Genomic DNA, 12660 nt, shown 5'->3' with positions numbered 1-12660 from the left:
TTCCATAGTGTATGTGCATGTACTACAATGCTCCAAAAATTTATTTTTAAATAATCAAGCCACAGAATGGAGGCTGAGGTCACAAGATTCAGGGCTACAAGAAAAGTCTGCGTAAAACAACAAAAGTTAAAATGGAAATTCTGAGATAGCTTCCCTTCTCAATTCCACATGTTTTGTTTCATTTATTAAATAACTAATTCAGTGACTGAAAAAAAAAATTAAAGATTTTCTTGAAGAGGAAGGGTAAATACTACTGAAGTTCTATGTTTCATATTTCCTTTCTCAAAACAGCTGTCAGAAACTAGCAGCACTAAAAGCCCATTAAAAAAAATAGCATGAAACTAATGGATAAAGTAGCAGATGCGGCTTTTACTTAATGTGATAATTCCCCTCTTTGAAGAGGCATACTACTAAAACAGCAGCAGCAAATTCTTTTTTAGGAATCCACCTTCTGATCCTCAAGGCAGATGGTCAAAGCCTGGGCAGGACCAGCAGCTTGCATAGGAAGCTCCTTAATGCTTTTCACTGTAGAGAGAACTCATGACTAATTGTAGACAACTACAGTTAGGAGAGACAAATTACAAATACGTTTACTATTTCCCCAAGGGAAACACTCCCACGTTCCGCTATCTGTTCTACAAAGCATGGGACTCACACTGGAGATCTAGTCAAGAAAATGCTGGGGAGATCCAAAGCAAAAGAGGTTCAAACTCCCAAAGAAAGTGTTATGGGTCTTCTATTAAAAGGAAAACCTTTACTAAAAGGCTTTTGGTTTCTGAGTAAGGTTTCAAAAGGAACAGTCAGCTTCTGGGAAAGTGATACTCTTGATCAGGAAAACTGAGAAATACGTATGCAAAACAGTTTAGAAGAAATGATTAGAATTGAGGTAAAATAATTATCCTGGCAGAGTCTCATTTTCCTTCCCTTCTACCCCACGTACACTTCAGGGGAAAAAAAAAAAAAAAGCCTTCTAATAGCCTATTGGAAAGAGAACCATTGTTTTAGTTGTCTTTTGCAATAGGCAGAGATGTTGTACCATTTAGAGTGTGCATTTTGTTCAGCTGAGCATTACAAGAAGCACTGGGCTAATAGATGTGACCATGAGGCGTTTTTCTAACATCAGTGTTACATAACTTCTTGATTTTCGTACATGGTTAGCAGCAATAGAGCTGCAGTGGACAATGTGAAGTCACCTCTCAAAATAATACGATATGACAGACCGAGTGTATTCTGACTTGATTTGCATCAGGGACTAATACAGAATATTTCACTGCAGTGCAGCCATTCGCAAATCAAACTGATGAAGCCAAAGATGCTCCTAAGTTCCAGAAGCGGGGAAAGAAATCCTGTGTTTTCTGAGAGTGTCGCCTCCTGGTACATAATAAAGAGTGTATTGTAATACAGAGTTTAAATTAGTGGTGTACCAGGAGGGGAACTTGGAGGCTTCTTTATTTCTACATCTCAATGGCAGTCAGCACACACAAAACGTGATACAATGGGTTCAGCATGTGGGGGTAATCATGTAGTTAGGCAGCAATGTTTAATCTAGTTGAGGCCAGTGATCTCTGGATGTTGATGCGCAGTGTCACGCGCTGCCTTGTAGCATTTCCACATGGGCGATCTGTTACTTTGCAGCATTAGAATCTGCATTTGATTTCTAAGTCTCTTATCTGAATCCTCAGGGATTTGGTAAATCCAGCAGTAATTTAGAACCACCATTCTCTCTGGGCTTTGACACATATGCTGTCAGGGATTAAAATCAGGCTTGTAAGGCAGTTACCACTGCCCTGATGGGGATCGCCAGGGCCACTGCAGTGAGCCTGAAAACGCAGCCAAAAACCATCTGAACATCTCAAGCCTGTTTATTGAAGTACACAGATCCACTTTGAATGTAATGCTTAGCTGAGAACAGCAGCAGTACAGAAGCTGATATAATAAATCATGCAGCAATCTTTGTCAGAGGTGGAGCAACAACTTGGGCAGCACCCATCTGAGCCATCTGATTTTGTTCTACTTCTCCATGTGAATGAACCATTGGACTTCATCAATGTTTACAAGTTACTAAATATCAATCCTTCCAAAAGCAATTGTTTCAGAACAACAGGGCTGCTTCGGATGCTTTGCAGGCTATTATTTTACTGAATGCTTTACAGACTCTCAGTTTTTGTTGGTTACATTTTCTATTTCACTTAAAAAAAAAAAAAAAATTCACAGCCATATATTAAGCATAAATGAGGGTTTGCTGCACATCCTCCTTTGAACCCCAATAAGAACCACGTTGAGTCACTATCTCCACATGGGAAAATCTCTCAGACACTTGGCTGCAATTATATAGCAAACTCAGAAGTATTATGTAGCAAATTATGTAGGTTGTTATTTACATGTTTTTATTATACAGAGTGAACAATCCAAGTACTTATTGATTTTAAATGATAAACTTTTATTCTGAATATACTGTTTTTGCACAAGAATTAACACAACAGTTGTAGGATTATAAACTTTTTATAACATTATTGTACAAATTTTTACAAAAAATTATTTTTCCAGGCTCGTCAAGTTCCACAAAAGTGTCAAGAGAACACAAGAAAAGGGAGAAAGGCCTGCTTGCCTTGCAGGAGCAACCAAGCCTTTTTTTGCAGAAACGCACACTGAGCATTTCAATAAAAATATTCCAGAAAGCATGATCCAGACATTCCATATAGCACAAGAAGAGAAGACAGCTTTGTCAGATCACAATCGCAATTTCATGGCATCTGAACAAGACAGTATCCCTTTAGCCTCAGTGAAATTATTTCTTCAAGATGATGTTTTTCTTTTAAACCATAAACAGGACAGACGCAAGTAGCTGGGAAGAGGGTGAGGCTAACTTTTCAAAACTCTTGAATTGTTTTCAGACACTTTGTTTTAATCTTTTTACAGTAGTGTACAATGAGTATTAACAATATTAACATTGTGGTATGAAAAAAATAAATAAATCTGCCTAAAGGCTTGGATGTCTGATGAAGCGAGGGTAAAAATTAACCCAAGGAAGGAGTTATTAAGATTCCACCTTCAGTTGACATACAAAAAAACACTCATGTGTGTTACAGTGCCCTATCAGCATCAACAAACTTCTTAATAACCAGTGTGCTAGCATCTGGATTTTTAGGACCAGTGGGACTGAGGTCGTATTCTGAAATTAAAACATACTAAGTATGTTTTCTGAGCTTAAGTGTTAATGGGAACAAAAGATCTTAATGTCTCTTCAGTGACACCAAAAATATTCTCAACCATAGCAAGTAACACTTGGGTTGCAAAGGTCACTTAAAAGGGATACTGCCTATTTGAACCCAGTAAGGCCAGCTTTTAAGTTAGTAAAAGGAATATTATAGGAAAATTTACAAATGGCAGCAACATTGTTTTTTGTCAAGTTAAGCAGTAAAGCCTCAAGCATTAAAAACATGAAAAAGATCATACTAAAGTCTTAAAGGTACAGGACCTAAAAATCTTGTGAATCAAACCTGCTATGTCATGTTAAAAACCTGTTACAAATATGGACCACGGTCAGTGTTTTGGCAGTAATGCTGGTTGTTTAAATGAAAAACTAGAAAGAAACCTTTCATGTTAAGTCCTCAGATCATGTTTTGCACAGTACCATGCTGTAACAACTTTAATGGTGGTTATTTGTCAGACATACAATAGGCTGCATGACTTCTGTGTAAACTGAAACACTCCCAACAGCTCCCTTAACGCTATTTAAAGGATCTGAGCAAATATCAACACAGCTTTTTATCTGGCTTTAAAAAAAAAAACTTTTTACAACTTATTGTAATTTGAAAATGTCTCAGTTTAAAGCCTAGGATCAAGTTTCTTCTCTCACAGACAGAAGAAAATTACTATTACGCATTATGCGAGAGTAAGGATACACTTCTGCATGAGGATGTGGATTTATTCATGGATTTTATTTCTAACAGACTGCTATTCACATCTTGAGATAGCCAAAGTTCATGTTGCATTTTCTATCTGTGTTTTGTAATTTGCAGATATCTACATAGTGAATTTTAAAAGTCTTTATCATCACTTGTGTATAATCAAAATATATTTTGCTTTCTGCAAAAAGCAGCTAAAAATTCATTTTTGCCTGTTTAAAGTATTGTGTTCTATGGGGACAGAACTAAGCATTAGGGCTTCTCCCTCCTTTGCCATCTGAGCCCTCTAAGGGAAGTGGGATGAGAGCAAAAGCCACATTTTTTCCTGTGGCAGCAGGGCTTCGTGCCATCTTTCTGCCTACAGACACCAATCGATTGTTTATTAACTCAGAATACGGCCTACCAGCATAAGCAAATTGTTCCGAAATGTTAAGTAGTGTAACTTCTCCATGAAAGGTTTCTTTTGGGCAGCTAAGTGAAAACTAGAGAGAACTTAATATTTTGATGATCTTTCAAGAAATTAAAAGAGCAAAATGTAAGCTAATATGTATTTTAAGTAATCTTAGAGTAAAAGCTGTGAGTGGAATAAGTGTCGGCCTAATCCTACAAAACTTGTTCCTCCCATAAAATTTCAATTGTTAAGGAAAAATAGAGGATGCAGTCTCAGCATTAGAAAGTCACAAATCAGTTTTTTATCAGGTGGTAACTGGTGATAGGGCAAAGAGAACTGCAGTAATACAACTGGAAGGAAGAGCTTCCAAGTTTATTTTCACTCATATTATGAAAATTAGCTCACCTTCCCTCAGGAGGACCTGAAGCTGTCCAACACAGTTGATTGTACTTTTAATCTCATGACTTTATTAGAGATATTTTTTTTCAAAAAGCTAAATCTGATCACTGAACAAAAGGTCAGGTTTTATTTTTTTCACTTACTGCATTCCCAGATATGAGAAAATACACAGTGGGAGCCAAGGTACATGAGAAAAACAATGAACCAGCCATGGGTACAGCTACAGTAGACAACTGATCTTTTAGGCCATGCCATGGCTTTGAGTAGCTTCTTCAGTTTTCATAGGATATTAATGCATGCCCAATTATTTCTTTAAGCTTTTGACATGGTCAAAATTACAGCAATCAATTGCCAGCATATACATACCAATGTTTTGCATTTTCTTTTTTTTTTTTTAAAGAGCTAGTGTATTGTGCCATGTTAATGTTTGCATATCGCAGTTGTTAGCATAATTGTACAATACCAGCAGAGTTGCACATTCATTGGTTTAGCTGTCTTGCAATACTGTTTAGTTCTGAAAACTAGAAAAAAAGCGCGAATCCTATTTTGCATCAACACTATGCTACACTGTAATATTGTGATTTACTGCACCAATCTGTATCACCAATGAGGTTGTATAAAAACAACTTCTAAAATTATTATTCACAATCAAGTATCAATGTGCATACATATAGATTCAAGGCTCCCCATTTGTTTAGAGTTTTCCTAATCTCAGCAACCAGGACATTTTGCTGTTAAATGCGCTATTTTCAATAATAAATAGCAACAGCAGAAGTTTTAATATTATGGGTCTTTTTATATGAAGGAAACAAAGGGAGAACCTGATATGAACCTTAGAGAACATATACTTCCAAAAATAAATGTATTAGATCTGATTTTTATATACTTAAAATATCTGTACATAGGTTTTCATGTGAGATCACTATTCTGTAAAAAATCCAACTCAACCCTTTTGTTACAATAGCTAAATTTACCCTATTTTCTCAGCTTTTTCATTGCACAGTATATTCAGAGCTCTGTTTCATAATATAATTTAATATCATCTGATTGCAATACATTGCAATGTTCAGTTTCTCACACAATAAAAGAATCACTCAGTTACCTTTTCAATGGACTATACTCTACCATCAAATAAAACAAACTGAAAAACAATAACATAGCTTCATCATCATGCAAAATACCCTTGGAAACCAACATTCAAATATCACAAAGACATTTTTTATTCACAAGCATTTTTGTTTGAGCCTTTGAAGGATTTGACCAGCTTTATATATAACTGCATTGTGAAAAGGAGGTGAATATTACATTGAAAGTGACATTCTTCTGACAGAAGTTGACACCAAGTTTAAGATGAGAATCACTCTTTAGTTAAACTCTCAAGCACCTTTATGTTTTTAAAAATATAAGTTTCCTTCCTTCCTTCCTTCCTGTTATTAACCAATCAAAACTTGACTGGTTATTGACCAATCAAAACATGATTCATTTTGGAAGAATAAAGCATTCATCATAAAGCATTTCAATCATGCTGAACTTCTGATGAAGACTAGTCAATATTTTCATTTTACTCAACTAGTTTGGATAAAACTGATGTTGAAAGCCGCCATCATGGTGTTAGTAATGTCTATTGGAGAGTACTTTTTCTTTCTTTTTTTTTTTTTTTTTTTAAATAACTGTTCATGTAAAAGAATATAAATCTTCAAGATATCCAAAGCTTCAAAGAAATGAAAATCATATACATAAGCTATTGTCAGGGGAGCCCTTTTACATGGAGTCATCAAGATTACCACAACAAACAAATGGGAAAAAAAAAAAAAAAAAAGAAAAGAATAATCTTAGTTTCCCCAGTGAAGCACATACAGAGTTCTGTCTGGATGGCATAGATGATGCAGCATTGACACACGTTTAATGATCTGACACTCCAACATGCAGCCTCCGTGGGTGCCTTTATGAGTCTCACAACAAGTGATAACCAGACACAAGCGCTGCTGTTCTGCCACTGTCTGAATAGCTGACCCTTTTTAAAATGAAACTCAGGCTATTGTTTTGGCCGGGTCTTGATTTAGTTACGCAGGTTTTGGTTTAGCAAGGTCATAACTGGCAGTGTCTGCTGCCAGATAACAGCCAAAGCAGGACCAACTGAATTCCTACCATAGACCACAGTGATGGACTCAGACCAGAGACACCACCGCAGTCGGCCGAATCTTCCTGTTGACAAGAAAAGAAGAGATTTACATGAATTAACATGAATTACCATTCAATTTCCTGAGAAGTAATCTACATTCTGATCTTCAACATTTTGAACTATCCTTGAGGCAATCTTTTTGGTCTTATGTATATTATCTTGCCCAAAAAAATACAGCAAAATAATTCCTGGATGCTTGTCTGATTTTTGGTACAAAGAGTGGCATTATTACATTAACTATAAACACAGGAGGATTACATTCTAACAAGCTTACTGCAGTCATTTATGAACTAGACAGGATACTTACACAATCAAATAAGAAATGCTATCAGATATATTTGGGAGGCCCCAGTAAACCACATCTGTATTCCTTAAAATTACATCAATTTAGAGACTTTGAATATCACTTTATTGCAAGGCAAGATGGCAGAACAGATCACATTTCAAGATAAGATAGCAAATACCAGAATATGTTCTTGTCCATTTCATCAACATGATCACACATTAAAATGAATATGCTCTGCAGGTGAAGATATGATCTAAGAGAAGGAAAATCCTTTCTCCGTCTCTGATGCTGTATTCAAGTATGAGAACCAAGTTGTCCATTGGCTTTTTGTACATGTTTGATGCAGTCTCTAGAGAAGACACCCTTCAAACTGAGGGCTCGCTCTGAGCTGCACTGCTCTGTCATGCTTCAGTGGACCTACCTATTCATTACACCACACAGCAATCACACCTCTTTTTCTCATTCCTTTTTACCATTAATTGCTGTTATGTGGTCCCACTTTGCCAATAATGCAAAATATCTTTCACATCTTGGACTTATTCATTAGTTCTGTATTTGATACCTGTTCTGGAGTCTGTAGCATCTTTACACCTCTTGTTTCTCCGGACTGCTACAATGTATGGTTAGCTTTCTACAACTCCAGGGACATGTTCCAGCCATCCCCTGCACTGCTCTCTCCACTGAGTCTAAGATTCATATGTAGCTCTGAGGGCTCAAAATATTAGGTCTTCCATTTATTTTCACTGTATTCTGTACCCAGAGCATTAAAAGACACTTTCCATTTTCCAAGAGATGCCCAATCTCCAAGGACAAGTCAACTGTGAAGGAGGGAAGGAACTCAGGTGTATTGGGAACTGTGGAAACTTCTTGAACAGGAAGAAAATGTGCAGAGAAGGACAAACTGTGCCTTAACAGCAACAGATCTTGGCTGCTGGCAGAGAAATTAAAAAGGTTTTAGAACAGAAAGCAAAGGAAAGCCAACGAGAGTGGAACAGCTCCTGGTTCAGACTGACATGCCACTGAGGCAGATGTAACTAATATTCAATGCGCCTCAGAAAAGGCTGGGGGTTGCTGGGGATAAAAAGTACAATCAGGATAAATAACGGTCATTAAAACACCTCTAATTTACTGGCATATCCTTAAGCAAAACTTCCAAGTACTTCTACACCAATGCTAGGAACATTTAATTAAGATGAGGGAATGAAGAGAGGTCATCTATGAACCATTCCAAAATAATATACATATCAGAAAACTGGTGGAAGGAGAATAATCAGTAAAACAGAGTATTGTTAGGTAACCAACTCTGTTAACAAGGGCAGTGTAAAACATGCAGCAGAAGGGTAGTATGTAGAGTAATACAAAGTGTAGGAGAATAAAAGTATTACAGGAAAAGGAAAGTGTGATGGAATCTCTGTGGGTAAGAAATTGCAGAGTCTAATAAGAAAAAATTAATACTAGCATTGCACTGCTTACCACCTGGTTAAAGTGGCTATATCAATCATGAAATGTTATGTGAGATTAGAGAGGTCACATATAGACTGGATTGATGCCTTATCAAAAAGAGACAGAGAGATCATGTTTTTGGATATGATAAATTACTGCCTTTTGGAACAAAGTCTTTAAATCTTTAGTACTGCATGGGGGTCTCTTCAAAATTATTAGTAGAGAGCTGCTTTGTATAGTTCTAGTGTAGCTCCAGTATTTCTGCAGATCACAATGCAATAGGACTTAGCTTTATTGTGTGAGAGATCAGACCAAACAAATCCAAACCAAAAGATACTAATTTTAGGAAAGGGAACTATGTGAAAATTAACAAAAGCAGTTAAAAAACTCCAAACAACCCTAAAAATCAAGAAAACGGAAAAAACAAACAAACCCCCACCACTTAAACAAACAAAAAACAGAAAGCAGGAAATAAAATCCTAGAAGAAGCATCTCAAAAAGCAAGTCCCTCACAAGGATCCAGAAGCACATTTAGAAATATTGCATTAGATATCCATGTAAAATTGTTGCCACAATTAGAACAAACACACTCACTTACCCCAAAAGACCCAAGCCCAAAACAAATGAAAAAAACAATGTCCCCTCCCCCCAGAAAAAAGACAAAACCAAACCAAACAACAACAATTAAAAAAACTCCCAAAAAACCCCAATCCAACCCAAACCAACCACCTCAAGAAACCCAAAACCCCAAAGAAACACCCCTGCATGAATCAGTAGGGAAACTGAGCACACTGCCATAGGGAAAAGGTCAGTATTTAAGAAATCAAGTTTACTCAAATGGGCAAGAACACAAAAGCACATAAAAATTGCAAATTAGATATAAACAGGAAATTAGGAGGGCTGATAAAGAATTTTTGATGATCTCCCTTCAAAATGCACTAAAAACGATAGTAGGAAGCTTTGAATAAATCAAAACCACAAAGAAAAATCTGGAGTTAGGGCAACTGCTTGATAACAGAGTCATAAAGAGGGAACTTGGGGATTGCAGGGCACAGCAGAGGACTTCAGGGAGCTCTTCGTGTCCCTTTTGAGGGGTAAAGACTTTAATGAGATTGCCACCACACAATGCATTCTTTAAAGCAGAGATGTCAGAGCAACCAGATCAGTTTGGAATAAATATACAGAAAATCAGATAAAGCAGACAAATTAGACTCAGTGAGTCAACAGGAATGATAGTATTCACCAAGAGTATCCTTAAGAAACTTGGGTGTAAAAAAAAGCCCCAAACCCAAGCATCCAAGTTCTTTAGAAAACAAAGAAGAAATAAATAATCATTCTGTCCTAAAGCAAATAGCTAATGTTACCTGTTGCTCTTTGTCAATACTGTCTATTTCTAGACACGTCTTTGCCATTTGGTAACTTTATAATTTAGTTCTCTTTTTTTTTTTTTTTTTTTTTTTTTCCTTTTAGTTGATTGCACTCTACAAGTTCAAAATTCCCAAGGTTTCCGGTCAACAAGTAGAGTCATCAGTGAACTCTGCTGCACCACATTTGGAGTAGGATGCTAAGATTTGGAGATGCACTGAACTTTCTGGTTTATTTAGTTTGGCTCTGTCACTTTTTGCATCTGCATTGTGTCTTGTCATGGAGCTTTATTTCTATTCAAAGTACCTAAAAATAACCCTGTTGCTTCTTCCTCACAGTGAGTACTATCAGAAACAGAATTATGAGTAAAGGTTTAATCTCACATTAATTCAATGAACAGTATTCAGTGTTACCTCTTGGTATTTAAGATTCTAATCACTGAAATTATTTAGAAGAGTTATCTTTGAATAAATACTCTAAAGTAAACATAGGGTTTAAAATTTTCTGACAAAGGGGAGACATCTGGAGAATAAGAAAGAAGTAAATTGAAGGTCTTAATTGTGCATAATAGGAAGGGGAAAATATCATTACCAAGCAAATGGCAGCCAGTATGGATACAGAGTAGATGGACCTCTACATACAGAATTGTACAGTATTCAGCTTTCATGTTGACTCTGCATTAGACTAAATATTGGCTAAATTATGTTGAGGAATTAATCCTACCATTATATGGCCTTGAAAAAAAAAAATCTGTTGCCCATTTCTATTTCCTTTTTGAGATTTTTGTGGGTTTTTTTGTTTTGTTTTGTTTTTTAACTTAATCACAATTTACGGACACTGCTTTTACTTCCAACAGTTATACTATGCAATATTCCTATTGGAGTGAAAATAAATATTTTAGTATCTTCTGCTCTCTCTCTAAGACTATACAGGGCAGTTTTTAAAGAATTCACAACTTCATCACAGTGGAGAATATCTTGGAAGCCTCACACAGAAGAAGCACCTTCTTATTATGAATGACATAGCTAAACTGTACTAGGCAAAAGTATACAAGGTTTATGCACATATTTTGAGGCTGGTGAGAATTTAACCTCATATTGATCAAAGTCACATTGAATTTCTGAGGTTTGTAGACCAATTTACAGTGGTAAACCAGCAGTTCTGCCAAGAACAATTTCTAAATATTCTCTCTGGCACCAGTTATTCTTCTGTATCTTAAGCCAAGACAAAAATAGCAGTGGTAAGGAAGGTAGAGTAAATCCTATCTAAATTACGTTTTCCTTCCCAACATTGCACATTATAATTTTCTTGTGTGCTCTAAGTGTTATGAAAATTACAAGAAATGTTAAAACAAAAAAAAAAAAAAAGGGAAGGAGAAAGTCTGATTACATGCTGATTTACATAAATTCATAAAAACAACAGTTTTATGGAAATGAGTGGTATTCCACTACTAATTTGGAACCAGATGGAGCAAAACACCAGTTTTGAATGGTCTTCAAATGTCTTTCATGAAAACACTTCCCCTGTTCCCCCATTTAATAAAACTTCTCACCTGTTTCCTCAAAATGTTATTTCTAAGATTTCTTATAAAATTTCCTATAGCAAATTACATAGCTTCATATTATGTTATCTTCACCGTATCTTTACCTCTGCCAGTACAATTAGACACTGAACTATTTTTAAGCAGTTTCCCTGAAATTTTCCAGGTCATTACACTAGTCACTACTACATTAGTCACACAGAAATCTTGAATAACCAACAGAGCAATTGTGGATGCCCTATCTTTGTTTTCTTCAAAATAATATTATGTATATTATTTCTCATTGAAGAGAGAAAGAATTGGAAAAGAAATTGAAAAAACAATCTCATTTATCTAGTTTCATTTCATCAGAAGTGTATCAGAAATTTCTCGCATTAATAAGTCAAATGTCAAATCTCCTTGCATGCTTGAGGTAGAGAAGTGTCAAATCCAACTGTCATCTCCTTCATGTCATGCCTTACTCTGATAACTCTAGAGAAGGTTATTTTACATCATTGCACACTGTGAAAATTATTCAGTATTTGGAGAATGTAAATAAATGCTTTCATAAAACTATATATTCATTGTTAAATATGAAATCCACATATTCATTGCTATATATCACCATTTCCTTGGAGGCAGTGCCAGTCGAGAATTTTAAAGACACACATGGAAATATAAATACATATATATACACATACAGGTCTAAGTCTATATACATACTTGTTACTCCTTTAGTACACTGTAACTATTTAATGTACTAAAACTTTGTCTTGAGAACTTCATAATTCCTCAGAACCCATTGTGCTACAGTGATGAGAAAGAGGATAAAACAACAATATCTGCCGAAGAGTTTCTGATCTGTCCACTGATATTAACCTGTTACCCCAAAATTAAACCTTTTATAAGCATATCTTTTAAATGTTTCATATTGCATGGAGAACAACTTTGTTGCTACTCAAGAGTCATTTCAAGTTCCAATGCGTGGTCTTTCATAAATTCTGTGTTATGCTCCTTTGTCTGGACTACTACACAGGGCTGTCAAAGCTGTCCAGCTAACACACATATAGGTCAGGGATATGGCCGATCCCATCAGGATGTATAGACCTGTTTGGGCTGCTCATCACCCTCAAAGCTCCCCCTGACATCCCTGGGAGCTGACAGAAA

The 12660-nt window shown here is 36.0% G+C and overlaps 1 protein-coding gene across 1 annotated transcript in view; it reads right to left on the bottom strand.

The window, feature by feature from the left end:
• Positions 1-2416: 2416 nt before the first annotated feature.
• Positions 2417-12660, bottom strand: part of CACNA2D1 (calcium voltage-gated channel auxiliary subunit alpha2delta 1) — a 408307-nt gene continuing 398063 nt past the window's right edge. Inside the window, exon 39 of the mRNA XM_065643236.1 lies at positions 2417-6903. Within this exon, the coding sequence (XP_065499308.1) occupies positions 6787-6903 (117 nt within the window). The 3' untranslated portion in view covers positions 2417-6786. The remainder of the gene's footprint in view (positions 6904-12660) is intronic.

This window comes from Caloenas nicobarica, chromosome 1 (genome assembly GCF_036013445.1).
Source record: "Caloenas nicobarica isolate bCalNic1 chromosome 1, bCalNic1.hap1, whole genome shotgun sequence".
In the NCBI taxonomy this organism is placed as follows: domain Eukaryota; kingdom Metazoa; phylum Chordata; class Aves; order Columbiformes; family Columbidae; genus Caloenas; species Caloenas nicobarica.
The sequence above is the reverse complement of the archived record's forward strand: the minus strand, read 5'-3'. Positions and strand labels throughout refer to the sequence as shown.